Source organism: Sebastes fasciatus, chromosome 16 (genome assembly GCF_043250625.1).
Source record: "Sebastes fasciatus isolate fSebFas1 chromosome 16, fSebFas1.pri, whole genome shotgun sequence".
Taxonomy (NCBI): domain Eukaryota; kingdom Metazoa; phylum Chordata; class Actinopteri; order Perciformes; family Sebastidae; genus Sebastes; species Sebastes fasciatus.
Window position 1 is genome coordinate 18,717,258 of NC_133810.1, and position 27,313 is coordinate 18,744,570.

General features: G+C 40.3%; 3 protein-coding genes across 4 annotated transcripts; all 3 read right to left on the reverse strand.

The window, feature by feature from the left end:
* Nucleotides 1-1,039: 1,039 nt before the first annotated feature.
* On the reverse strand, nt 1,040-2,521 carry LOC141752793 (diamine acetyltransferase 1-like). Its single transcript, XM_074610965.1, has 6 exons — nt 2,296-2,521; nt 2,116-2,167; nt 1,923-2,003; nt 1,713-1,814; nt 1,548-1,588; nt 1,040-1,443 (listed from the first exon to the last, which is right to left on the reverse strand). The coding sequence occupies exons 1-6, from the start codon at nt 2,359-2,361 to the stop codon at nt 1,276-1,278; spliced, it is 510 nt and encodes a 169-aa protein (XP_074467066.1). The 5' UTR covers nt 2,362-2,521; the 3' UTR covers nt 1,040-1,275.
* A 5,866-nt stretch (nt 2,522-8,387) lies between these two features.
* On the reverse strand, nt 8,388-16,602 carry prdx4 (peroxiredoxin 4). The gene is made up of 7 exons (XM_074610849.1): nt 16,282-16,602; nt 10,592-10,709; nt 10,380-10,496; nt 10,032-10,154; nt 9,656-9,786; nt 9,503-9,537; nt 8,388-8,522 (listed from the first exon to the last, which is right to left on the reverse strand). The coding sequence occupies exons 1-7, from the start codon at nt 16,490-16,492 to the stop codon at nt 8,472-8,474; spliced, it is 786 nt and encodes a 261-aa protein (XP_074466950.1). The 5' UTR covers nt 16,493-16,602; the 3' UTR covers nt 8,388-8,471.
* A 1,614-nt stretch (nt 16,603-18,216) lies between these two features.
* On the reverse strand, nt 18,217-25,423 carry LOC141752654 (pyruvate dehydrogenase E1 component subunit alpha, somatic form, mitochondrial-like). Of its 2 annotated transcripts, XM_074610729.1 has the most exons (10): nt 25,403-25,423; nt 24,267-24,440; nt 23,772-23,898; nt 23,599-23,690; nt 23,146-23,238; nt 22,771-22,926; nt 22,408-22,479; nt 22,212-22,279; nt 19,323-19,431; nt 18,217-18,814 (listed from the first exon to the last, which is right to left on the reverse strand). In XM_074610729.1, the coding sequence occupies exons 1-10, from the start codon at nt 25,406-25,408 to the stop codon at nt 18,650-18,652; spliced, it is 1,062 nt and encodes a 353-aa protein (XP_074466830.1). In that variant the 5' UTR covers nt 25,409-25,423; the 3' UTR covers nt 18,217-18,649. The 2 variants fall into 2 exon arrangements, with proteins under 2 accessions (XP_074466830.1, XP_074466831.1); XM_074610730.1 differs by lacking the exons at nt 23,146-23,238; nt 25,403-25,423 and having other exon boundaries at nt 24,267-24,434.
* Between the last annotated feature and the right edge of the window lie 1,890 nt (nt 25,424-27,313).

Consider the following 27,313-nt stretch of genomic DNA (forward strand, 5'->3'; position numbering starts at 1 on the left):
TTGTCATGTAGTTGTCCTGAGGCCTGGACTGCCATGAAGGTCAAGTTTGGGGCAGATTGGACCAAGTCCAGTCGAGGTACAACAGTTTGTTGTTTCATGGCGAATCATATAAATTCTCCGTAACAGCGTTTTATAAAAGCTCAAACTTTTAACAACTTTTAATCACAAAGGTTTTTAGATTGTACTGACCAATTCTGAAGTAAATCGGGTTAAATCAATAATAATCCAATATTATAATGTATAATAACATAATACTGACAGGGACCATTCTGCTACATAATGAGTACTTGTGATACTTTAAATACATTTCGCTGATACTTTAACTTAAAGGTGCAGTGTGAAGGATTTGGCAGCATCTAGGGTTGAGGTTGCAGATTGCAATTAACTGAAACTTCTGAGTGCCAAGCATGTGGGAGAACTACGGCGGTGGCCGACGCAAAACGTAAATGGCCCTCTCTTCAGTGTCTTCCAGTGTTTGTTTTGTCCGTTCTGGGCTACTATAGGAACGTGGCTGGCTCCGTGGAGAGGATCCGCTCCCTATGTAGACCTAAATGGCTCATTCTAAGCTAACGAAAACATAACTATTCTCTATCTTCAGGTGATTATACACTAAAGAAAACATACTTACTAATATTATATTCCATTTCTGCCAATAGATCCCCCTAAATATACACACTGTTCCTTTAAGCAACATTTTCAATACAGGACTTTTACGTGTAATGGTATTTTTATGTTTTGATCTTGCTATTTTTACTTAGTTAAAGGATCTCAGAAGTTCCACCACTGATTCAAAGCTACTGGCACATGAGGATTACCATTGTCTTGTAACATGGTATTTGTAATACTACAACCAAATGTTATTTCAAAATGTATGGATTTATTGTAATGGCAGTACAAAATATGTATGCAAAAAAAAACACTACCTCTGCAAATAATGACTCCAGTGTTGGCCCAACAAAGGGTCGTTACATTAAACCAAGGTGTCTCGCGATGATTAATAAATTAGGAAAAAAAGAAAAAGAAACTCTAATACACAAAATCATGTTTTTTTCTCAAATCTTTAGTGAATTTTAACATTGCAGGTGTCCAGCAGTAGAATAGTTATTCACAAACCTCACTAATCAGCAGAAGTCTTTCTAAACTTCAGATTAACTCAAATAAGCAGAAACCATTTATTATCAAAGATAACAGTTTTAAATGTGTCAAATCACTGACCAAACAAAACACAATTATTGCTATCACCAACAGTCAGTACGAGTCAATAAACAGTAAACTCTATTTGGCAGTCATTTTAAGCAGATCCTCCTTTTCAATCTCAAAAAGACGCCAGCCCTCCTCAGAGGAGAGATCGGCTGCTCCTCTTCGCTTGTAGAACTCAATGGACTTTGTGTTGTTTTCTGCGACGATGAAGTGCATGCCGCTACAGCGAGTCTTCACTGCTGTCTGTAGGGGGAAGGAAAAAACAAGGACATATAAAGTATTGAATACAGTTGGAACTAAGTTGAATCTGTCACCTGAGAGCCTTAACTGTACATTGGTTACCGCACCTCACTCAGGACCTTCAGGATTTGTGAACCAATGCCCAAACCTGGTGAAAGATTAAATGTAAAGAGAATAATTAACAGTTAGTTCATGAGAGTGTGTGTAAAAATGCCCCTCAAGACCTCTGTAACTCATTAACCCTTACCACCATCATATAACAGCAATCTTACCACGAAACTCCTGCATGACGTAAAAGTCCTCCAAGTAGAGCAGCTTTCCAATCCAAGGGTCATATGTGAAGTAGTACATGGCAAAGCCAATCACAGTGTACCCTGGAAGAACACACCACGAGTTAGACGCTGAATTTAAAGGTTTGAACTATTTCTTAAGGAATACGACTCTGACATTGTAGAGTTTTGTGTTAAGAGACATGTTTTTACCTTCTGAGCTGTGCTCTTTTGGGACTTCAGCAACAAAACAGTGGTAGAACGGATGATCTCCAAAACCGTCTTCAAGTAGATCTACAAGTGGGACATTGACTTTATGAGAATGTATGAAAAATCTATTGAAAATCCTGGTAAATGTATGTATAAAATATACGCTTATAGTTCAACATCAAGTGGGTTAGAGCACCTTTCTCGGTCAGCACGACCTTCTCCTCCATCTCTTCAAATTTAGCTAGTTCCTAACAGGCAAAAAGAAAGAATTATGCTTTTAACTGGAAATACAATGAATTAATAGAGCGAGGTAACAGATTTCATATCAAATGGCCCAAATGTCCTATTGGTTGTTGGGTTTTAACATTTTGCTTACCTTTATGAGTCGCATGATATCGCACACGTCCTTGGGTTCAGCTTTCCGTAATATAAAACTGGCCATTTTCTTCTTTTTCCTCTTTTCCCTTTGCTTACTAATCCTCTGAATGTGAATAAAAGCAAAATTTGTTTCGTCATTCGCTCCTCAGGAGTTTATCCCCGGGCAAAGAATTTAGAAATCCTATACCGGACTGCATTGGCTGCGTCACACGAATGGTACAGCAGCCTCAGTGACTTCCCTTTTATATATATCACATGGAGGAGGTAAACCTGTTTTATAATCCATTTATGGTCAAACAGCCCTTTGCTTCCTATTACTGTTGACTCCTTATCTTTGTGTTCACCACTGTGCTTCATTTGGATGTTGTTTAAAAAGGTAAATATTAACCACACCTGGAAAAAAACAAGGTCAGTGCACATAATGTCTCTGGAGCTAAAAAAATAACCCTTATGTGAAAAAGAGTGAGTTTACTACACTTGTTTCTAGGTCACGATTGTTTCTGCTCAGTCAAGAAATGATTTGCATTGCTGAGATTAGAAAAAAATATCTTTTATTGATCTATTGATAGTCCCATTTATATAATATGTTGTTAAATGATTGTACCCCCAATAAAAAGGAAAATGAGTTGGGACATTTATGTTATCAGCAGGTGACAGATTAACTCTTTATGTGGTTGCTTAGAGACAAAGCTGTGATGATTAACCAGGAAAGCAAGTAAAATGTTCTGAGACTTTGTGTTGATGCACCAGACAGCCTCACACAGTGCTGTTTGATGGACACAATATCAGAACTCAAAATTTGGTACAGTAGCTTCCCACAAGATTATATTCTGTCAGCTGGTGACAGTCACAAAGATACTGGTGTGATCAAATATCTCTGGACAGCATGTCTCTGAATAGAGTTAGCATCTAGTTTTCAGTATCAGGTTTAATGCAGCAGTGGGTAGAAATGGAGAAAATATGATTAAAAAAGGTAATTTTTATAAAACGGTCACTATGTCCTGACAGTAGTGCATGAGACAGGTAATCTGAAAAAAAAATCATGTGTCCTCTGGTGTCCTCCGGTGTCCTCCGGTGTCCTCGGGCTCCTAATGACATCTGCAGGATTTCACAACCAATCAGAGCCGAGCTGGAGCCTGCTGTCTCTGAGCAGCTGTCAATCACTCATAAACTCTGATCAAACGGTCAAACTAGGCAGCGCTGATCAAATATGAATCAATATTCTGTTAATGTAATGCCTATTTCTCGCCTCAAATGTTCTCAGAAACATCTTGTAGTGTACTGTTTAGCTGTAAAATGAGAAAGTTTGTGACCGATCAGCCATGTATACCAAGTATCGCCCGGCAGCCAGAGCACAGCTAATAGGAACGCTCTCTCTCTCTGAGATGACCTGTGATTGGCCAAAGTCTCCTGTCACGGGGTAGATTTTCTGTAGCCTGAAAACAGAGCCATGAGGAGGTGCAGAAGACTAGTTATCTCTCAGAACACTTGAGTTACAATATGCTGAAAGGTTATTATTGAATTTTTGCCCAATGATGCTAAAAATATTGTCTGCCTACTGAAGCTTTAAAGGGACTGTTTGTAACTTTTTACACGTATAAATCTACCAGGCCGGGAGCCCATGCGCGCTCGCGTGTGGCAACGCTGTTCAGACTGCTCCTCTGCTCCTCTGCCTGCCTGCTTGTCTTCACTCACACAACACGCGCGTTCTCGCTCCACCTCACATTCATGAGCGCACACTACACACTGCAGAGGAGTTAGTTTAGCTCTGAGAATATCTAGTGAATGTACAGTAGACGTTTGTGCAGAAATAAATGCTGCAGCTCCTCCAGACCAACAGAGGTTTTCCGTGTCTTGTGAAGTGACGGGGGTCCGCAGCGAGAAACGCTATCGTCTCCAACCGGGTGCTGGTGTCTCCCTGTTCACTCCGGCTGCGGTCGGGAGGCGATAACGTTTCTCTTCCTGCTTCAGCCCCGGGGGCTGAAGCAGCGGGGCTGAGGCAGGAAGAGCCAACACTAGGATCAGCACTGATTCATGGAGAGACCTTCGTCTGGTCAGCTAACATTACTGCCAAGCAGGTGAAATATAGAGTGATATTGTGGTTTTAGCTGATGTGTGTCGCCTCACTGTGTTGAACAATGCTCGCTCATGTCTATGCGCGCGCGCAAACAAGCAACAGGACGTTGACTTTCGTTGACCTAATGGCCACAGGTGTCGCTGTTGACAAGCAATTTCTGATTCTTACAAACTGTCCCTTTAAGTTTTTTTTTTGTAATTGAACAGTGCCCACATAATCGAATATCCTTGGCCGTGCAGATGTACACTAAATGTCAGACAGCATATTACTCTAATCTTCTGTCTTACTTGTGTTGTGTTTGTAGGAGATTGATGTGACGGTGAGGAAGGAAATCGAAGATGCTGCTCAGTACGCCACCACAGATTCTGAACCCCTTCTGGAAGAATTGTGCAACCACATCTTTTACAACAATCCACCCCTGGAGGTGCGCGGCGTAAACCCGTGGACCAAGCTGAAGTCTGTTAGCTAAAGTTTTTTCATCCCCTCTTTTCCTCACATCATCCACCCAATAATATATTACCCCTCCCCCGCCCCTCACATATACACACACATCAAACAATGTACCATAAACTAGTGCCTCGGACCCAGAGATTGAACTGTCAGCAAGTAAATTCATTTCATATTCACAAAGAAACTAACAAAGATTGGCAAGAACACTAAATTGGATAATGTTCCAATGGTTTCAGTGTTAAAAACAACCTAAAGAGTGCTGCCATAGTCCCCTGTCCCATATTTATTTATATCTTTGTAAAAATATTGAACTATTAGCCAACTCACCACATTATAGAACATTTGTTTTATGTTTAATAATTAAAATCACCATCCTTGACATTGGTTAATTATTTAAAGGTCACATATTATGCTCATTTCCAGGTTCATAGATGTATTTTAATGTTGCACTAGAACATTTTTACATGCTGCAATGTTCAAAAAACCCTTTATTCTTCTCATACTGCAGCCTGAGTCTGCCTGCCTCAGAGCCTAATTCAGCCTCTGTCTGAAAACCCCTGATTCACAGCCTGTCTCCTCCCACTCAGCTCTGATTGGTCAGCGTTTTCTGTCAATCAAACGTCCTCAACAACACAGCGTCACTATCTCCCCCTCCCTCCCGGAGAAGCTCTGGAGAGAGAGGAGCTAGAATAAAGTTTATAAACCACTTTAAAGTTTATAAACCAGAAACTTCACCCAGCGCACGTTACCGGAGGAATCTGATCAGAAATCGGCGACAAATGATGAACATCTGCAGTCCAGATTCCAGGTTTTCCTGACGGTTTCTCTCAGGTAAATAATGCTGTTTATAGCTCTGTTGGTTAGCTCAGTGTTTACCTTATGCATCAACTCTGTAAACCGTAAACATACACTCTGTTTTACGTTTGACTTTACAGATCCATCTGTGAGAAATGACCGACAGAATCATCCCAGAGGAGAGCAGACAGCTGAGAGCAGACAGCTGTGAGCAGATGGGAGATACAGAGCTAACCCGTTAGCATGTAGCTACATGCTAACGGGTTAGCTACATGCTACCGCTATGACACGGTGTGTAAACACAGCGACCATCAGGGTGGAAAATAGAAGATGTGAAACAGTAGTCAGTTCATTATTTCTGCTAAAAGATAAATGTATGGAAGATCAGAGTAATGGTATATTATTTACAGTAGTAGCTGTCTCTGTGTTACCATGACTACAGACCACCGGAGCTTAGCTTACCATAGTTTACCAGAGCTGAAGACTTTCTCCTGTACCATGTTAACTTAACTGCAGGTGAGATGATTACAAATGCTGTGAATAATTAATATTGTCATCTGTCAACTCAAATAAAGTTTGACTGTGAAACAGAAATGTGTTGTGTTGCTTACAGTCACTATTTACTACCTGTACTCTGCTACATGCATGACATCAAATATATATAATATATAAATATCATCTGTTTAAACAGTGTAATTACATAAAGCCTTTGTGAAAGAACATGTTATATTTAGATGATGGGAGTACATGAAGCCTGTTCTGCTGGTTCTTGCAGACTAACAGTAGGAGCTACTTTGCTCAAGTTCGGTTGAGGAGGAGAGACAGTGACGCGCTGTGGGGCGGGGTCAGCTACTGAAGGTTCTCTCTGGTTCGACCAGGAAACCCTTACATGGCTTGCATTTCTCAAACGACGTCAGAAGAGAAGGAAAAGCTGCGCAGCGTTTTTCGACACCCATTTCCGGACAAACGGAGCAGGAGAAAAAGAGAGAGGATGGTCTTTTATGATACTATGGTGACTTGTAGACACACTGGGGACAGATATTGATGTTTAAAAGACATGGAAAAGTGCATTTTGCATAATAGGTGACCTTTAAAGTCTTCACCTCCTGTATGCAGTATGTGCACCAAAAGATATAGATTAATACATGTGAGTAATTATTTTTATTTTAGAGCAGAAGCTCAAGAAATGAGTTAAGCTACGTTAAGGCACTAAATCAGAAGTTTCTTTTTAATTTTCAGTATTCCTAAACACTGTAACAATGCTTGTAACCCTTTAAAGGGTACCAGAAGGGAAGGGTCTTTTTTTTAAAAGTCAAATGAGAAGATGGACTAAAATTTGAAATGTCAATATGTCTTAGTACGTCTATAAATGTTCAAAGTGTGAGTATTTGTTGTAGTAAACTGTTACATTGGGGTAGCAGATGACGCAGGGAAACACTCCATGGAAACATTGGTTTTAAGTGTGTGTCACTGTAATAAAAAAATACTCTAAGATACTGTATTTGTGTACTCCTCTTTGTATGTTGGGTAAATTGTCAAGTCAATTTTATTTGTATAGCCCAATAAGCCCCCTTGGACTGAAGTAATTTGTTAGAGAGGCTAAATCTCCTGAAGGTCCTGTATACTGAAACAACTAAGTAACCGATCTTGACTGACAAGCGTATCTAAACCATGTGTTCCACATTTTCTGTCATCTCTATATTGTGTGTCTACATCTTTGTCGATATATTGTGCATTTCTTCTGTTCCAGTTTCCCCTTGAGCGATGCTCGTTCATGTCTATGTAGAGCAAGCAAGCCCAGTGCTGACTTTCGTTGACTTAACGGCCACAGGTGTGGCTGTTAACAAGCAATTCTGAAAGTTACAAATAGTCCCTTTAAGTCAAATGTTTTGATACTTTGTGTTGATGCTCCAGAAGGGCCTCGCACAGTGCCGTTTGGATGGACACAAGAACATAACTCAAAATTTGGTACAGTAGCTTCCCACAAGATGATATTCACAAACATGACATTTCATTTGCGAGGCCTAATCAGGCAAAGGTATTCTTCTCAATAAGTTGGGCCATGTGTATATAAGTGCTATAAGTCAGTCGTGCCATTTCTTGTTTGCACTGTTCTAAAATCAGTGCACCTGAACTGAACATCCAGAATGTATATACACACACAACTTTCCTTTAACTTTGCAAAATACCACACAATGTTGTTTTCTCAACAAGCTCTAGTCATTAGTCAGCTACGCTCAGTTAATTTTCCCACATGCAAAACATCAGCATGGGCATACGTTTTGCACTGTTATTACATTACTTTCATTCTCCTGTTCATTTATTATTTAGGAAAAAGCAGTAATGTGATGTTTACTGACTCAGTTTCTTCCTGAGAAGTAAACACCAAAATTTCACTCTCAGACCGCTCCCAATGTAAACTCATCCTTTAAGTAAATGCTTAAAGGAAGTTGTCACTAAACTTGAATAGAGTTGTGTGAAATCTGAAGTGTTTACCACACATTTAAATTGCAGCAAATTCAATACAGACACCATAACTGGTACAGCATGTATGCTAATATGTCTGATGACTCTTTTCATCAGTTGTTGCTAGTGAGCAACTTGCAGCCGCTGGGTGAATTCACATCAGACAGCTGTTCATTCCCAGTGTGATGCAGGCTTTGAAACATTCTGCACTAATGAAATCTAAAAGGAATGAACTGAGCTGGAACTGGTATTTCATGTAGTCACTCAGTCACATGAATCTTAAAAAGAGCAGACAGACAGCATTTTATGAAAACACATTTTATTTGGACTTTCAGTGAGTGCTGGATTTCACAGACTTGGACGACAGGAACGCAGATCAGATCAGATCAGTTCAGTTTATCGAAATACTTCAGTTTGCCTGAAGGGTCGGGAATGATCTATGGAAGAGAATTCATTAAATTAGTGCACAATAAGTAATAGAAATATACTAGAATATGCTATAAACCACGCTGTGACTAATGCAGATCGCTGACAACTGACAAGTCTTTTCAAAACAGACACAATATTTGTTATTGTACTAGCTGGACGCAGACAGACTGATTTGCAAATACATGGTACTCAATCTGAGATCGTCTATCTATCATAGAACAACACTAGTTAGTGATCGAAGATCCAAATCAGTCTAAGCCATATTTGCCAACCTTTGAGACCTTAAAATTAGGGAGTATTTCAAAACCAAAGCGGGTGGTGTGGGGGTCCTCCCCCAGAAAATTTTTAATTTCAGAGACGTTGTTTCTGCATTCTGGTGACTTTAAAAGAATGAAAATAACAAAATAAGTACACTGCAACAGCCTTTCTATGTTCAACTTTTAATTTTAGCTTCAGTTCTCAGGAAAGAAAACTGAATAATTCTCCCCTCTGGTGAGAACTTGGCATGTGAATCTCTGCCATAAACTAATATTCATTTGTTTTTATTTGTTTTATGCCCCTGCTTGAGTATTTCTTTCAGTTGATTTCCTCCATTTCTCTCTCCGTCTCTCACTCACTGAAGGTCCTTTCGGATACAACGTGAAAAATACATTATTTCCAATGGTTTGCGCCGCGCCACGTCGAGCAAAGTCCAACTTTGGGCGCTGCACGCTGTGATGTGCGCTGAAACCAGCAGCGAGCGCAGCTCAGACATGAGCTCAAACACTGTCAGGAGCATATTCTGCTCTCTTCCGCCGAAAAACAACATTTGGTGTAGCTCTATTGTCGTCCGGGAGGAAACCGTAGGGATTATACACGCTGTACAGTGCCAGAAACGGGTTAAGTGTGAAAATTTGCCATTAATCGGAAGAAATACGGGAGAATTGTGACCCCGGGAGGAAACCGGGAGAGGGTTGGAAAGTATGGTCTCAGCTCCATTGATACTCACTGTGTCGCTGCCTGGCTTCCATCCTGCTGGACACACTGTAAAAAAAAAAAAAGAGACAATTCCAGTCAGCACAAGAAAAACAGCTCAAGGAATCCATTGAAAAGCCAAAGCACTTAGTTTCCAGATACTGCTGTTTAAATGAGCTCCTCGTACCTTCTCCGTGTTTGTCGGTGTACTGGAAGGCCTGCACAAGCCGCAGAGTCTCATCCACGGATCTTCCCACCGGAAGATCGTTCATGGTGATCTGCCTCAGGGTGCCTTTTTCGTCGATGATGAAGAGTCCCCTGAGAGACAGAGGCACAGACCGACGAGCGAGATTCAAGCACTGTTAAACTTCTACATGGTTGTTAAAATAACCAGCTAGTTACGAAGCACATTTGTCCACATGGTAGAAGCATCAAATGTGATTTGGATGCTCCTATAACTTATCGCCTTTTGTTCGCTCCTCAAGCACTGACGTCAGTGATTCATTAAGTTGATCGCCTATAAAACTTTGATAATGGCCATAAAACTCAACGTGAAACCGTACCTCAGCGTGTGTCCCTGGTCCTCCAAGTAGACTCCGTAGTCTTTTGAAATCTGGTGAGTGAGATCAGACAACAGAGGGATTTTCATTGGTCCAAGTCCACCCTGCTTTCTTGGCGTATTAATCCTGTTAACAAGAAAAAACAAAGCTCTGAGTGTACAGTTTAGCTAAATGATTCACATTACACCACCCTGAACCCCTAAACTTCATACATTGAAATTCCAATTTTTTTAGATCATTATTCCACTTAAGTCAGTCTACTTGAGCGTGTATGATTAGACGTGTTATTATTAGGTTAAGCTATTAAAGACTGAGAGCACCTTGTGGGTGTGATGGCGACAGCGATCTTACCAGGCCAGGTGGGTAAACTGGGAGTCAACAGAGCAGGCGACCACCTCTGTATTGATGGCTTGAAACTCGTGCACACGATCGCTGAATGCAATGATCTCAGTGGGACAGACAAATGTGCTGCAAGAGAAAGAACAGACACATTAACATAAGAATGAATTTGGCAACACAGATGAAGTGATTATGTAATGCAGAGACGCTCAGACGTTACTCACAAGTCCAGAGGATAGAAGAAGAAGACGAGATATTTGCCTTTGTAGTCGGACAGCTTCGCCTCCTTGAATTCACCATTAATGACAGCCGTTCCTTCCCAGTGCGGCGCAGGCTTTGAAACTTAGGTAGGAAGAAAAATACATGGGTTGATAAAACAAGAATTAGTTTCAGGTGATTATAAACTAATAAAAACAGTTATGCATTTTATATTCCATTTATGCTAAGAGATGCCCTGAAATCCTACACACACTGGTCCTTTAAGTGTATCTAAACTGAACAGTATAATTCTCAGAGGGACTTTAAATTACTTTTAATTTACCTCTATGTATAATTCTATTATAAATACCAGTCTATGGAAATTACGGCTGTGTATCGGAAAGTCTGGAGATATGATACACATCAAATACTGGGGTAACGGTTCAATATATTGAGATATATTGCAATATTGTAAACACAGCGATTGTGATTTTTTAACTTAAGAAAAACTGTCACAGTATAAAGAACACACCAGAAATACACAATTTTAGAATAAATGAAAATAACACATTTGTACTGCATGCAAAAAAATGCAGGGTTTTTGCCCAAAACTGCATGTGATTATAATAAAATATGCTCAAATCATAACATGGAAAACTCAAGTCCAACAGGCAACAACAGTTGTCAGTGTGTCAGTGTGCTGACTTGACTATGACTTGCTCCAAACTGCATGTGATTATTATAAAATGGGCATGTCTGTAAAGGGGAGAATCGTGGGTAAAAGTAAACAGAAGAGGAGCTAAACATAATAATCTAATAAAATCTAACACTAGCACTGCAATAAAGCAACAAAACAGGAGAATTAAATGTGGACTCTTAAATATCAGATCTCTGTCATCTAAAGCTCTACTAGTAAATGATTTAATATCAGATAATCACATTGATTTATTTTGTCTTACTGAAACCTGGCTGTGTCAGGAAGAATATGTCAGCCTAAACGAATCCACTCCCCCAAGTCATATTAATACTCACATTCCTCGAGACACCGGCCGAGGAGGTGGAGTTGCAGCCATCTTCGACTCAAGCCTATTAATAAACCCTAAAACTAAACTAAATTATAACTCATTTGAAAGCCTTGTTCTTAGTCTTTCACACCCAACCTGGAAAGCACTACAGCCAATTCTCTTTGTTATAGTGTACCGCGCTCCAGGCCCATATTCTGAATTTCTATCTGAATTCTCAGAGTTTCTATCAAGCTTAGTCCTGAAAACAGATAAAGTCATTATAGTAGGTGATTTTAATATTCATGTGGACGTTGATAATGATAGCCTCAGTACTGCGTTTATCTCTTTATTAGATTCAATTGGTTTCTCGCAGAACGTGCATAAACCCACTCACCGCTTTAACCACACCCTCGACCTTGTTATGTCATATGGCGTTGAAATTGAACATTTAATTGTTTTTCCACAGAACTCTCTTTTATCAGACCATTATTTAATCACTTTTGAATTCTTATTACTAGACTATACACCATCAGATAAAAGTGTGTACACTAGATGTCTATCCGATAGTGTTGTAGCTAAATTTAAGGAAGCGATTCCATCAGCATTAAATTCAATACCATGTCTCAATATAACAGAGGACTCGTATGTCAATTTTAGCCCTACCCAAATTGATCATCTTGTAGATAGTGCTACAGACTCAATGCGAATCACACTTGATTCTGTTGCCCCTCTAAAAAAGAAGTTAGTAAAACAAAGGAAGTCAGCTCCATGGTATAACCCTCAAACACGCAAATTAAAGCAAGCATCGAGGAAACTGGAAAGGATATGGCGTTCCACCAAACAGGAAGAATCTCATTTAGTCTGGCAAGATAGTCTTAAAACATATAGGAAGGCTCTCTGTGATGCCAGAGCAGCCCATTACTCATCATTAATAGAGAAAAATAAGAACAACCCTAGGTTTCTATTCAGCACTGTAGCCAGGCTGACAGAAAGTCACAGCTCTATTGAGCCATGTATTCCTACAACCCTCAGTAGTAGTGACTTCATGAGTTTCTTTAATGATAAAATCATAACTATTAGAGACAAAATTAATCACCTCCTACCGTCAACTGGTACCAATTTATCCTCAAACTTAGGAACCTTAGAAACAGCTGTACAACCTGATATATATTTAGACTGCTTTTCTCCTATCGATCTCCACAAATTAACCTCACTGATCTCCTCATCTAAATCATCTACCTGTCTCCTAGACCCTATCCCAACTAAACTGCTTAAAGAAGTTTTACCTCTAGTTAGCACCTCTTTACTGGATATGACCAATGTGTCTCTACTAACAGGCTATGTACCACAGTCCTTTAAAGTAGCTGTAATTAAACCTCTTCTTAAAAAACCCACTCTTGATCCAGAGGTCCTAGCCAACTATAGACCTATATCTAACCTTCCCTTTACCTCCAAAATACTCGAGAAAGTAGTTGCCAGTCAGCTGTGTGACTTTCTACAGAACAATCATTTATTCGAAGATTATCAGTCAGGATTTAGAGTGCACCATAGCACAGAGACAGCACTAGTGAAAATTACAAATGACCTTCTAATGGCATCGGACAAAGGACTTGTCTCTGTACTTGTCTTGCTAGATCTCAGTGCTGCTTTCGACACCATTGACCATGACATCCTATTACAAAGACTGGAACATTTAATTGGCATTAAAGGAACTGCACTAAGTTGGTTTAAGTCCTATTTATCAGATCGATCTCAGTTTGTACATATCAACGATGAGTCCTCCATGTACGCCAAAGTTAGTCACGGAGTTCCACAGGGTTCTGTACTTGGACCAATTCTATTTACCTTATATATGCTTCCCTTAGGCAATGTTATTAGAAAACACTCCATAAACTTTCATTGTTATGCAGATGATACTCAATTATATCTATCAATCAAGCCAGACGAAACAAACCAGTTAACTAAACTTCAAGCATGCCTTAAGGACATAAAAACCTGGATGACCTGCAATTTCCTGATGTTAAACTCAGACAAAACTGAAGTTATTGTACTAGGCCCTGAGCACCTCCGAAACAAATTATCTAATGATATAGTTACTTTAGATGGCATTGCCCTGGCCTCCAGCACCACCGTAAGGAATCTGGGAGTTGTCTTCGACCAGGATATGTCCTTTAACTCTCACATAAAACAAACCTCACGGACTGCCTTCTTTCATCTACGTAACATTGCGAAGATCAGGCACATCCTGTGTCAAAATGATGCAGAAAAATTAGTCCATGCATTTGTTACCTCTAGACTCGATTACTACAATTCCTTATTATCAGGCTGCTCCAATAAGTCTCTTAAGACTCTCCAGTTGATCCAGAATGCTGCAGCACGTGTACTGACTGGAACTAGAAAAAGAGATCATATTACGCCTGTATTAGCTTCTCTGCATTGGCTGCCTGTAAAATCCAGAATAGATTTTAAAATCGTCCTCCTCACCTACAAAGCGCTAAACGGTCAGGCCCCATCATATCTTAAAGAGCTCATAGTACCCTACTACCCCACTAGAGCACTGCGCTCACAGAATGCAGGGTTACTTGAGGTTCCTAGAGTCTCCAAACGTAGAATGGGAGCCAGAGCCTTCAGCTATCAAGCTCCTCTTCTCTGGAACCAGCTCCCAGTTTCAGTCCGGGAGGCAGACACCGTCTCTACATTTAAGAGTAGGCTAAAGACTTTCCTCTTTGATAACGCTTATACTTAAGCTGCTATAGGCATAGACTGCCGGGGGACTTCCTATGACACACTGTCATAAGGAACTTCCTATGACACACTGAGCTCCCCTCTCCTTCTGTATATACTCATGTCCCATGTCCATGTTGTTACTAACTTCATTCCTTCCCGGGAGTCCTTGTGCCTCCTTGTCTCGCAGCTAACCGTGGAGCGGGGTCACACCTGGAGCGGGATCACACCGGGAGCGAGGTTATACCTGGAGCATGGGTACACTTGGAGCAGGGTTTCACCTGGATCTTGGTGGTCTCCGGTATTGTGGCTGCATCTGCTGCCGCGTCGGTGCCTGCTTGACACCAACTGCTACCATCCCTAATTAACTACGTCTGTACGAGGGACTACCAATGCTAACGAGGGATTTCCAACACCTAATGACAATGTGGCAGCCTGGAGAATAACACTTCTCAATCACTGCCAAAGACATCAAGAGCTCCCAGCAAGCATGCTGATGCTGCAGGAACCAATGCACGGGCATCGATCGCAGGGACGTCCCACACCAATACACATGGACGTACTGAGGAGAGATGCTGGACAGTGCTGGCTTTCCGATAGTTGTATTATCACTCTTTCCATCCACCACTATTGGTTTTGTGTTATCAGCCCTACTTGTATTAGTTATTACAGCTGCTAGACTGCTATTGTGGCTGCTTCTATATCTCTCTCTCTCTATCTCTCTCTCTCTCTCTCTCACTCTATCTATCTATCCCCCCAGCCGGTCTCGGCAGATGGCCGCCCGCCCTGCGCCCGGTTCTGCTCCAGGTTTCTTCCCAGTAATCGGGGAGTTTTTCCTGGCCACAGTGCGCTTGGTGGATCCTGTTGGGTCTCAAAACTATGGTGTACGGTCATAGACCTGCTCTACATATAAAGCGTCTTGAGATAACTTCTGTTGTGATTTGACGCTATACAAAAATAAATTGATTTGATTTGATTTGAACCCTTTTTCATTCACATATCTTGAGGTCAGAGGTCAAGGGACCTCTTTGAAAATGGCCATGCCAGTTTTTTTCTCACCAAAATTTAGCGTAAGTTTGGAGCGTTATTTAACCTCTTTCGCGACAAGCTGGTTGGTATCAATGAGCCCGCTACATCCTCTGAAATCAAATAGTGGCCAAGCCCGACGGCGGGTTATCAGATTTTTAAGAGGTTAATTAAAAATCAATAGTGTTTCGGAGAATCGATACAGTATCACACAACACAACATCGTGATACCAATGTGTATCGATATTTTCTTACACCCCCAAATGGAGATGGTAACAAAGCATTTTGGTTGCGATAAACATAAATCTATATGGTCCTTATGGTTCTTCTTTGCCAGTTGCAGTGTTCCTACATCTGACACAATACGCCATCATTATTTTTAAGACTCTTACATTGCATTAGAAGTGGAAGTGGAAGATTGTCTCAATTCCAATGGGAGCAACACAAGGCAAGTGAACAACAGTCCATTATCTGCTGGTGCACAAACACTGCAGAAGTGGCATTGGGTAAAGTCTCCAAACACATGACGACACATGACGATGTATGGCACAGAGGCCATAAGTAGCCCATAATGACTAACTTAAGAGCACGTGAGTTTTATGGTGATAGTTTCTGAGTGTTTTCTGTTATTTTGTCCAACCCCTAGTGTTATTATGAGCAGTGTGTAGGTCATGTGTCTGAAGGGGCGGAGAGAGGAGCACAATCCAATGAATGATTAGAATGACGTGTCCTACATATAAACACCTGATCAACAGTTTAGACCTCATGTTAAACTGTCTTTAACTGAATTAAACTAGAACATACAGCCAATCAAAGATGAGTTAGTTTCTATTGTCCTGAGAGCAGGATCAGAACACACACTGGAGCTGCAGCAGCTGCTCTCTCTGTCAGGAAGAGAAACTAAATCACTGCTTTCATTATGCAAATAGAGAACTGTCCACATCTGGATGAGAGGAACTCACTCTTGGCTTTGCTGAGGTGCAGGGAATGGTCGGACACAGGCACGCGGAAAGCCTCTCCAGGATAGACGTGTCCTCCCGCGTAGTTGTGACACTGGGAGTTCTTCACATTAGCGCCTTCCTCTGCAGACGTGGTGAGGAAGAGGAGGAGGAGAGCGCTGCAGAGCGCACGGAAAAGATCCTGCTTTATACTTGTGTGTAAGAAATACTCCATGATGTTGTAGTCCCTTTGAGAGCAGAGCACCCCAACCACTGACTGGGTTACAGCCTGTTGGCAGGATTTGGGATTTGAGGAGTCTTCTTCCTCCTCCTCTTCTTCTTCTTCTTCCTGATGCAGGTTTTGCAGGAGCTGGTATCCTCAGTGTTGCATTACTGCCATCTAATGGAGTTAATTAGCTCCTGATGCCCACTTCCACCACCACTGTATTTCCTCTTTAACCCAGTCCCCCTAAATACATAAATAAATAAATGAATAAATGAATAAAAAAATAAATAAATAAGGACTGTCAATCAATTAAAATATTTAACCGCATGATTGTCCATATTTAATTGCGATTAATCACACATTTTTTTAATCTGTTAAAAATGTAGCTTAAAGGTAGATTTATCAAGTATTTAATACTCTTATCAACAAATATGCTTGCTTTATGCAAATGCAGGTATATATGTATTATTGGAAATCAATTAACAGAAAACGATGGCAAATATTGTCCAGAAACCCTCACATATTTTAGCATTTAGCATAAAAAATATGCTCAAATCATAACATGGAAAACTCAAGCCCAACAGGCAACAACAGCTGTCAGTGTGTTGACTTGCGTATTACTTGCTCCACACTGCATGTGATTATCATAAATCGGGCATGTCTGTAAAGGGGAGACTCGTGGGTACCCATAGAACTCTTTTTCATTCACATATCTTGAGGTCAGAGGTCAAGGTACCCCTTTGAAAATGGCCATGCCAGTTTTTCCTCACCAAAATTTAGCGCAAGTTGGGAGCGTTATTTAGTTTTCTAGTATCATTTGATACCAGTATCTTCACTCTAGCTGAGCAAAAAAAAAAAAATCGCAAGTTGTATTAATGTGTTAAAGAAATAAGTGGCGTTAAAATGATTTTGCGTTAACTCTCACAGCCCTAAAAAATAAAAAAATAAAATGTAATCTATTTATCATTATCTCTTTTCTTCTTGTCTTTTATTTTTCTCAGTAATTTCTTATCTAGTTTAATCTGAAATGTTATTTTTCACTGCATGTCTATACTGTATCTTTATTCCTTAGACTGTATAATAATATTAAACGCATCAGTAAATGTCTGTAGATTCCATATGGCCCTTGTAGCTGTAATAGCCTACGTTCTTATCATTTTCCCCCCCTAACCTCCCCTATATTCTACTAAAGGGTTTCTAATACAATAAATCATAATACATATTGTCTAGCCCTTTTTGTGTCCTAGGTGAAATTCAGATTTGGAGCCATCCCCTAATAAAATGTGAAAATACTAGATATCTGCACCTCTTGACATCTGTTGAGCTAGCAATCTTTCGCCCTGACTGGGGCTGTTGTGATGCACACGGCATGGTTCGCCCCCCAACCCCCACACCACCCCCGCCCCACACCGGGCCCCCAGTGTGCACAGCCACAGTGTGACGTTCAAGTGTGGCCGGGCAGATGAAAAAGTGTGAGAAAGAGAGTTACAGGGGAGAAAAGTGTATTTCTTTCTTTCTTTCTTGTTCTGATTATATTTCTGTGATTCTCATCCCTGCAGATTCATCAATTAATCAAGTTTTAAGGACTATTATTAATAGCAAAGTCAGAAGCATGAAACTTCACACCATATTGAATTTACAGACCAATAATAATGATTCTCCTGAGTAAAGCACTACATATAATGCAATCCAAATACTTTAATTATACATCAATAATACAAACACCAGCTATATCAAACCTCCACAGATACAGTACATCAGGATAATTGTGCTGTAGGTAACATTACTTGAAAAATAACAATACAATAAGTCATTTTGGCTGTAAAATTAACATTACTTGCTGACCCAGAACACATAGCCTAAATAATTTAGATCTTAATGGTTGCTGATCAGTGGTTCTCAACCTTTTTTTGTTAGTTGTTAGATAAGAGTAAGACCAGAATTATATAGTTGTCAACTAGAGTTAAGGAGATGAAACCTATGATCAGAATAGTCACTGCTATGATTCTTACTCACATCAGGCTCACTTTTATAGTGAATTAAATTGTGAAAAAAAACTATTTCCCATTCCCTCAAGGACCCTAGGGGGTTGATCCATGCATTTCTGATCTGTGTTTAAATGTTGCTACAGAGTGTGTAGTGGCTGTATGAGGGAGTTAGTGAACTTTAGCTAACAGATTTCAGCTTGGTCCATGGGTTTTTGCCACGCACCTCCAGGGGTGGATTGTTGTAGTAGATGTGGTTACACAGGTCCTCCAGTGGGGGTTCTGGGTTTGAAACGGCAAACTCTGCTGCTTCTTCAACATCTTTGTTGATTCCTTCATCGACCTCCTACGTCAGCCAGACACAGAGGGGGAAAAAAAGCACACAGAAAGATTTAAAAAGCTGGAAAGAGAGTATGAGCTCAAAAAACATCCACCAAAAACATCATGTGGCCTAATGAGCATCACCGTCAAGACCAGTTTGGGTGTTTTGATCAGCAATGTGTCCTGAGTGGTATTAAAACTGGATTATATTTGTCCAACTTTATGGACATACTATCACCCAGGATTGATGTTGATGTAAAGGTGGCCATAAACACGTAATACAAAATAATCTTACAATACATCAGCAATTTATTATCAATTTGAATTAATGTTGTTTACTGAGTTAATGTACACAAGTATATTGTAATATCTATAGCCTATATTGCCTCCAACTGTTCTGCCTTCTGGCTTCAAACTGATCACAAATCTATTCATCTTTATATATCTCATACAGTATCTCAGACCCTAGTGCTATTTCGTCTTCTGTATCCTCCCCAGTTTAAACCTTTGATATTTGATTTAATATTTTCTACCTGGAGCTCCTCCACGCTGGTCATGTTGCTGCTGAGCATGTGGTCCCTCAGAATGGAGATAGGATCACTCTCTCTTTGGACCTTATCCACCTCATCCTGTGTGCGATAGCTGAGGTGGGAGATATTGGAGCAAGGATGTCAATGACATTTTTACAGCTAATATCAAAAGATAAACTTGAATTAATGATTATTTTTTCTTTAAGGATTCCCATTAGAAGCACATGGATGTGCCTCTAGTCTTCCTGGTGTCCTGAACATAAAATACAATACTGACAATATATAAAAGTACAGACAACTTAAAGGACACGTGTGTTGGATTTTGGGGGATCTATTAGCAGAAATGGAATATAATATTCATAACATTTGTGTATAATCACCTGAAACTAAGAATCGTCGTGTTTTCGTTAGCTTAGAATGAACCCTTCATATCTACATTGGGCGCGGGTCCTCTTCACAGAGTCTGCCTCGTTGCTCGCCATGTTTCTACAGTAGCCCAGAAAGACAAACTAAACACTGGCTGTAGAGAGAGACTTTCGCATTTTTACGTTATCTGAAGGACACTGTAGTTCTCCGACGCGCTTGTGAAACTGCGGTAACGGGAGCCGCAGAGTGCAAAACCGTGGTACCGCCAGCCGCCGTCTGATTTCCGTGCTCTTACAGTAGTGTTATTATGGTAAGGATGGCCTCTGAGCGGGGCGAACGGCGTTATGACAGTTTTGCACTCGTCGGCTCACATAACCGCAGTCTTGGTAAGGGAGGAGTGAGTGGAGGGGTATTCATTTGGTTGCAATCTGCAACCACACCGCTAGATGCAGTCAAATCCTAGACACTGTCCCTTTAAAGCTGAAGTAGGCGAGATTGGAGCAAATATGATTTAAAAAAGTTATTTTTTATAAAACAGTTGCTATATCGTGACAGTACATGAAACAGGTAACCTGAAAAAAATCATGTGCCTCTGTGTCCTCCGGTGCTCCTAACAGCATCTGCAAGATTTCACATACTGGAGGAAAACAAGCAGTAAGAGCTGACCTGAGATCTGCTCTCCAGCTGCCGTCTATGAGAGCCGGCTGTCAATCACTCGCAAACTCCGACCAAACGGTCAAACTAGGCAGCCCTGATCAAATATGAATCAATATTATGTTACGTTAATGCCTATTTCTCGCCTTAAATGTTTTCAGAATCATCCTTTAGTGTACGGTTTAGCTGTAAAATTAGAAAGTTTGTGACGCTGCCACCATTGTGAAATCTGATGAAGGAACGTCAAATTCCGGTCACATGACTGGAGCACAGCCAATAGGAATGCTCTCTCAATGAAATGACCTGTGATTGGTCAAAGTCTCCCGTCACGGGCTAGATTTTCTAAAGCCTGAAAACAGAGCCATGATGAGGTGCAGACATCTAGTTATCTCTCACAACACTTGAATTACAATATGCTGAAAGGATATTATGGAGTTTTTGCCCAATGATGCCAAAAAGATACTGCCTACTGCCACTTTAAGTAAACCAGATACACAAATAAGATAAATTGAGGATGAAGTAGTACCAGCAGTGTAGTTAAACACAAAACAGAGAAAGAAAGACACTACACAGATATAAACTCATATTAATCCAAGCAGACTAGACATATAAACAAAAGAGGGAATTTAAGGATATTAAAATGACATGACATCATGTGCTTGCCATATTAAAATAACAAACACAGTTTATGTGCTTATTCCGTTATTTGGCAAGATGTTTTTTTGTATACTTTTTAAAAAGTTATCTTGTGGACGGTAGATATAATATCTTTGGGCAGAGAGTCCCAGAGTGCTATTGACCTGTATATAAAGGTACATTTACGTATATTCGTTCTTGGAGCTGGGAGGCTTATGTGACCGGAGACTGATCCTCTTGTGCTGTAACCTTGTGCTTGTCCTGTATGAGCAGCCGAGTGCCAGACGAGCCATTTTATTTTGGGCAACCTGCTACTTTTTCAGATCAGATTTTGATGCCGATGGCCAGATTACTGGGCAGTATTATAACCAAAGAATGAATAACTGATTTGATTATTGCGGGAGTGATAAAAGCAGAACACTTCCTAGTCATACTGATACCTCCTCCCATTTTTAATAATAATATTGTGTTTAGACCAGGAGAGTGAGCTATAAATAGTTACGCCCAGAAGTTTTAATGTGCTTACTTGTTCAATATTTGTGGTGCCAACTGGCAATTTTAATTGAGGGATGTTGGCCAACATATGTCTGGATCCATAACAATGGACTTTGTCTTGGAAATGTTTAAAGCCAACTTGAGTTTCAGTATCATAGTCCCTATTTACTTACCCAGATTAATATGAGACTTAAATGTTACATATAAAAAGGCAAAATAGAATATATGATTTTTTAAATTTTATTTTAAATGTAGCACAGGTTTCATTCATGTGATTTGTGAAATGTCACTTTTTCTAACTACAATCTTGTTCACAAAAGTCCTACATATTTCAAGTTAAATTTTGTTTTTGTTAGCAGTAACAGTAGTTGTAGTGTAGTGGTTCTTTTGCATACCTGCAATATGTGCACTGGAAAAAAATAAATATACACACGCCAATTTGACTGCTTAATCAAAGATCAAACAAACCTGGAGCCTATCCAAAGAAAAACAAGTCAGTGACTTACCTGATTTGCATAGCCTGTATACACATGAGAGGTCTTCTTGTGATTGAAAATAGCGCTAACATATATATATATATATATATATATATATCCTTTATTTAACCAGGTAAATCATCATTATCATCATCTTCCTCTTGAAACTAAAACAGTATTACAAAGCACTCAGCAGCATCACTTTAAAATAAGGAATAAAATATAAAGAAGAAATATATATTAAAGAGCACATGTGGGCTTTTACCTCAGGTGAGGATCGCCCTCAAAATGTCCAAGAAAACGGTAAGTCTGAAGCTCCAATATGATGGGACCCTGAGTTAAAATGCAAAGAAGAGAGAAATATAATAAAGATATGACAGAATATTTCAAAAGATGTGAAAATAATTAAAGAAATTATCAACAATCAGAAGCATCTAAAAAAAGAAAAGCTGTTAACTCACCTTCCCAGACCGGCAGTGATCAGCTGCAAACCTGGTCGCCTCACGAACACAGAGAATGTCCATCCCATCCACCTTAACACAAACAACCCACACGTTTGCACAAGTTTACACCAAAATTAATGCTTTTTAGATGTTGATTTAGAATCCCTCATAGACATACATAAGCAAAGTGTACAGGCCACATAAGGTGATAATATTTCAGGGCTGGGTGTCTATCACCTTATTTTGGAGTTCAGCTGTGTTAGTGGCCAAAACATCATTAATGATGGAGTTTGAACAACCAACAACCAACAACCATGCAGACAAACAACGGTCCTTCTACTGAGTGAGGAAAATGTCACTTTAAATAATTAAGAATGGTACCCTGAGACCAGGAATGAAGTCTCCTCTCTTGTAGAAGTCTGTGCTTGCAGAAGCTTTCTCCATTGGTGTACCTTTAGCAAACCTGTTGTTCTCACAGATGAAAATGATGGGCAACTTCCAAAGAGCTGCCATGTTAAAGGTTTCAAAAACCTGACGCTGGGGAACACAAACACAGTCAGCTTTGTTTTATCAAACTGGAAAATAACATTTCTATTTCATTTTTACACAAGACCCTCATGGATAATATCCTTTTACTTGAAATTGAAGTCAGTTTGTAGATAAGAATAAGCTTTTAGCGTCTAAGTCAGGTTTTACAGATATGTTAGAGTCAGTTCAATGTTTGAACTTGGAAACATAATGATTTCTGTCATATACCTGATTGGCTGCTCCATCACCATAGATAGAAACACTCAGTTCGCTCTTGCCCTGATACTTGCAAGCGAGAGCTAGACCAGCACCCATGGAAACCTCAGGAGAATCCAGAGATAGTCAAAGATGCATTAAATTCATTTTTAGTTGTAAATCACATGCATAAACACTGTTAAAATGTACTACATGTTGCAAGATAATAGCTTAAAATGCAGTTTTATTACAGCAATTCTAAACTAGAAAGAACTTATGAAAACAGTTGTGTAATGGACTCTCGAAGGAGCTTTCTACTGTAAATTCTAAGAAAATAACTATATAATCAGGGGTTGTTTCAGCTTGGGCTTGGAGATTTGAAATGTTCAACAGAAATCTTACAAACTGCCGGCAGGACAACAAAGAACTGAGGTAACCAGCTTTAGTCAAGCAACTACAGATGTTATAATTCATTTAAACAACTACCTGTGATCCAACAACACCATTTCCTCCATAGAAGGTTTTAGTGTACATGTGCATGGAGCCTCCTCTGCCCTTTGAAATACCTGCGCTCCGGCCTGAAAAATAAACAGCAAAATTGGAGCAGTGAAAACAAGGGAAAAACTGAACTCAGAGGATACAGTGTGTTTAAAACTTACCAGCAAGCTCAGCCATAATTTCCTGAAGGGACCCACCCCTGGTGTAAGCGAAACCATGAGTACGATATGCAGTGATCAGGTGGTCTGTTAAGTTAATTGCTGCTTCAATACCAACTGCACAGGCCTCCTATCAGGAGAAAACAAAAAAGATGATTCTTTGTCCCATCGGGACTGGGAAATTTAATAAAGCTATGTTGGACTACAGAGTTTGATTCAAGAGAGGAGGACTGGAAAGCCAGTGAAAAAGAAAATTCTTTAACAACAAAGTATTAAATAACACATTTGTTGTGTAGTATACTGTTCTCCGGTTCCTTAGCATTCTCATGCTGCTACCAAACTCTGATATAACTATTGACTCTACACGGCTCTCAACACGGTGATGGCTGGGCAGGTGTTATGTTGAATACTGTTTCCGCATCGATATGTGTTTACCCCTACCTAAACCTGAACCAACCCTTATCCCTAAACCTAAGCACTAATTCCATTGTACTCCACCTGGCCATTGTACAAGTGGCAGGCACCTCTGATGATCTTCTGGTTAAAGAGCTGTCGAGACTTCAGCTCTAAAAACCTGATTGTCTGCATGGTGTGGTAGTACTGCAGACCCTCCTCACGAGTCAGAACCACCTGAGTGGCCGGGGCCTCATCCAGCTTGTGGACTTCACATTTCTAAAGGAAATAATAACAACAATTTACAGTGTGTAGTGTTTAAATATTTGCTTGACAAAATTGACAAAAGGAAGGGTATTTACCAGGAAAAAGAAAAAAAAAGTGATCAGTATCAAGTTATAAAAGTTTATTGTTGATGTTTTTCACATTATAACAAGATATTTTCACGTTATTACGACTTACAAACTTATCACGTTATAACAAGAAACTTTGTTATAACGATATACTACTTATCTTGTTTTATTACACGGTTGTGTTGAATACTCGATTCTGATTGGTCAATCACGGCTTTCTGCGCTCTGTAATTTCTTTATAACAGACGGTTGCTATGGCCGCAGTTCTGATGTCGGACTCTGGTGGACTGTTTTTGTGTAAAAATATTGATTTCTTCAGTAAGTAGCGGTGTAATAAGTGGGATAATGTGCAGCTAGCAGGTCATTGTTGTGAAAGAACACCGTTCAGGGCGATGAGAGACGATCCAGGTAAAACCTGTTTCACAGACAAAACTATAGGAACTTAGAAAGATTATCCTGGCAATTATATTATATTATTATAATTAAAATATAATTATAAATAAAAAATAATAATATAAATATTGTTTATATTTTTTACAATGTGATACTGATCAATTTTTTCCTCTTGTTGTGGCAGCAATAAGCTTCCGTAGTTTTTGGACATAATATAAAAAAAATAATATTAAATACAATAATATTAGAAATGTATACTAGAACTCACATAGGGTGTTAGCTATCTGCAGCATCCATCCATCCATCCATCTGCAACCGCTTATCCCGTTAGGGGTCGCGGGGGGGCTGGAGCCGATCCCAGCCGACATTGGGCGAAGGCAGGGTACACCCTGGACAGGTCGCCAGTCCATCGCAGGGCTGACACATAGAGACATACAACCATTCACGCTCACATTCACACCTACGGGCAATTTTAGAGTCCACAATTAACCTAACCTGCATGTCTTTGGACTGTGGGAGGAAACCGGAGTACCCGGAGAAAACCCACGCTAACACGGGGAGAACATGCAAACTCCACACAGAAGGGTCCCAAGCCGGATTCAAACCTGCAACCCTCTAGCTGTGAGGCGCCAGTGCTAACCACTGCACCACCGTGCAGCCCTCCATCTACAGCAGTCAATCACATATATAAAAATAGAAAATTACTCAAAAACTACCAGGTTAAGAAAGTTTCTGTTCGTCTGTTAATACGTCACATCAGAAGAATGAAAGAAAGACCTAATGTATATATTACACTGAATCATCAGAAACACCTTTCAGTATAATGCAGTTCATTACAACGCCATCCCAAACTCTAGACTCCAGAATATCCCTAAACTGGAATCAACACCTGACACAGTCTCAGCATGAACGTGAACAGTGTAGGTCTATTGTCTGGTATTTTGGTATATAAATAAGCTGACTTACATTTCTCTGAGAAGTTGTCCGCAGCACGTTGGACATGATGTTCAGCATCTTGGTGCAAAGCAAATGAGGTTGATTCATCTCTTCAGTCTTCCTGGTCTGGTCGCTTCTCCACCCTAAACACACAGGTTGAAAACATGCCTGCGGTATATATACAAACAGTAAACCATTTTTAATTTGTGCATACAGGAATGTGATATATAGGATTATCAAGCCTAGCGTGAAGAACTATCTTTATTTGTAATATATAGCTCTATCTCAAGATGGTAGATTATATAATTTTCTCAATGTAACACATTTTCTCCTGATCACATCTTTAATTGCCTCACTATCCATGGAAAAAAAATCTTGCTTTTGCTAAGACAGTTCATTTGCCCTATCATGTTGCTGCATAAACAATAAAAGGTAGGATAGGATGAACTTTATTAATCCCTTAAGGGGAAACTGCCACCATAAACAAAGAAATACACAATACATCGACAAAGATGTAGACACACAATATAGAGATGACAGAGATGACCCCGTCTGGTGTCATCTATTGTGTAGATGACACCAGACGGGAACTCATTTTATAGCTTTTCGAGAACTGCAGGGCCAAAATGTCATTCATCATGTGCTTTGTAAAAATGTCATCCAAATGAAGTAGGTTTGTTACAATAAAATGTGGAACACATGGTTTAGATACGCTTGTCAGTCAAGATCGGTTACTTAGTTGTTTCAGTATACAGGACCTCCAGGAGATTTAGCCTCTCTAACAAATTACTTCAGTCCAAGGGGGCTTATTGGGCTATACAAATACAATTGACTTGAGTTGACTTATCATGACTGTCCGGACTGAGCAGTGCTGCTGCAACATTGCATTGCATATAGCTGTGGCTGAAGTCACAGATGACCCGCTGCAGCCTGGCCTTGTCTCTGGCGGTGGCAGCGGCGAACCAGATGGTGATGGAGGAGGTGAGGATGGACTCGATGATGGCCGAGTAGAAGTGCACCATCATGGTCTGTGGCAGGTTGAATTTCTTCAACTGCCGCAGGAAGTACATCCTCTGCTGGGCCTTACTGATGAGGGAGCTGATGTTTAGCTCCCACTTGAGGTCCTGGGCGATGGTCGTGCACAGGAAACGGAACGACTCCACCGTGTTGACTGGGGAGCCGCACAGGATGAGGGGGGGGGGGGGGGGAGCGGGGCTGAGTTCCTCCTGAAGTCCACTGCCATCTCCACTGTCTTCAGGGCGTTCAGCTCCATGTGGTTCTGGCTGCACCAGGATGCCAGATGGTCAACCTCCCATCTGTAGGCAGACTCATCACCCTCGGAGATGAGGCCGATGAGGGTGGTGTCGTCTGCAAACTTAAGGAGCTTCACAGATTGGTGTCTGGAGGTGCAGCCGTTGGTGTACAGGGAGAAGAGCAGTGGGGAGAGAACGCAGCCTTGGGGGGCACCGG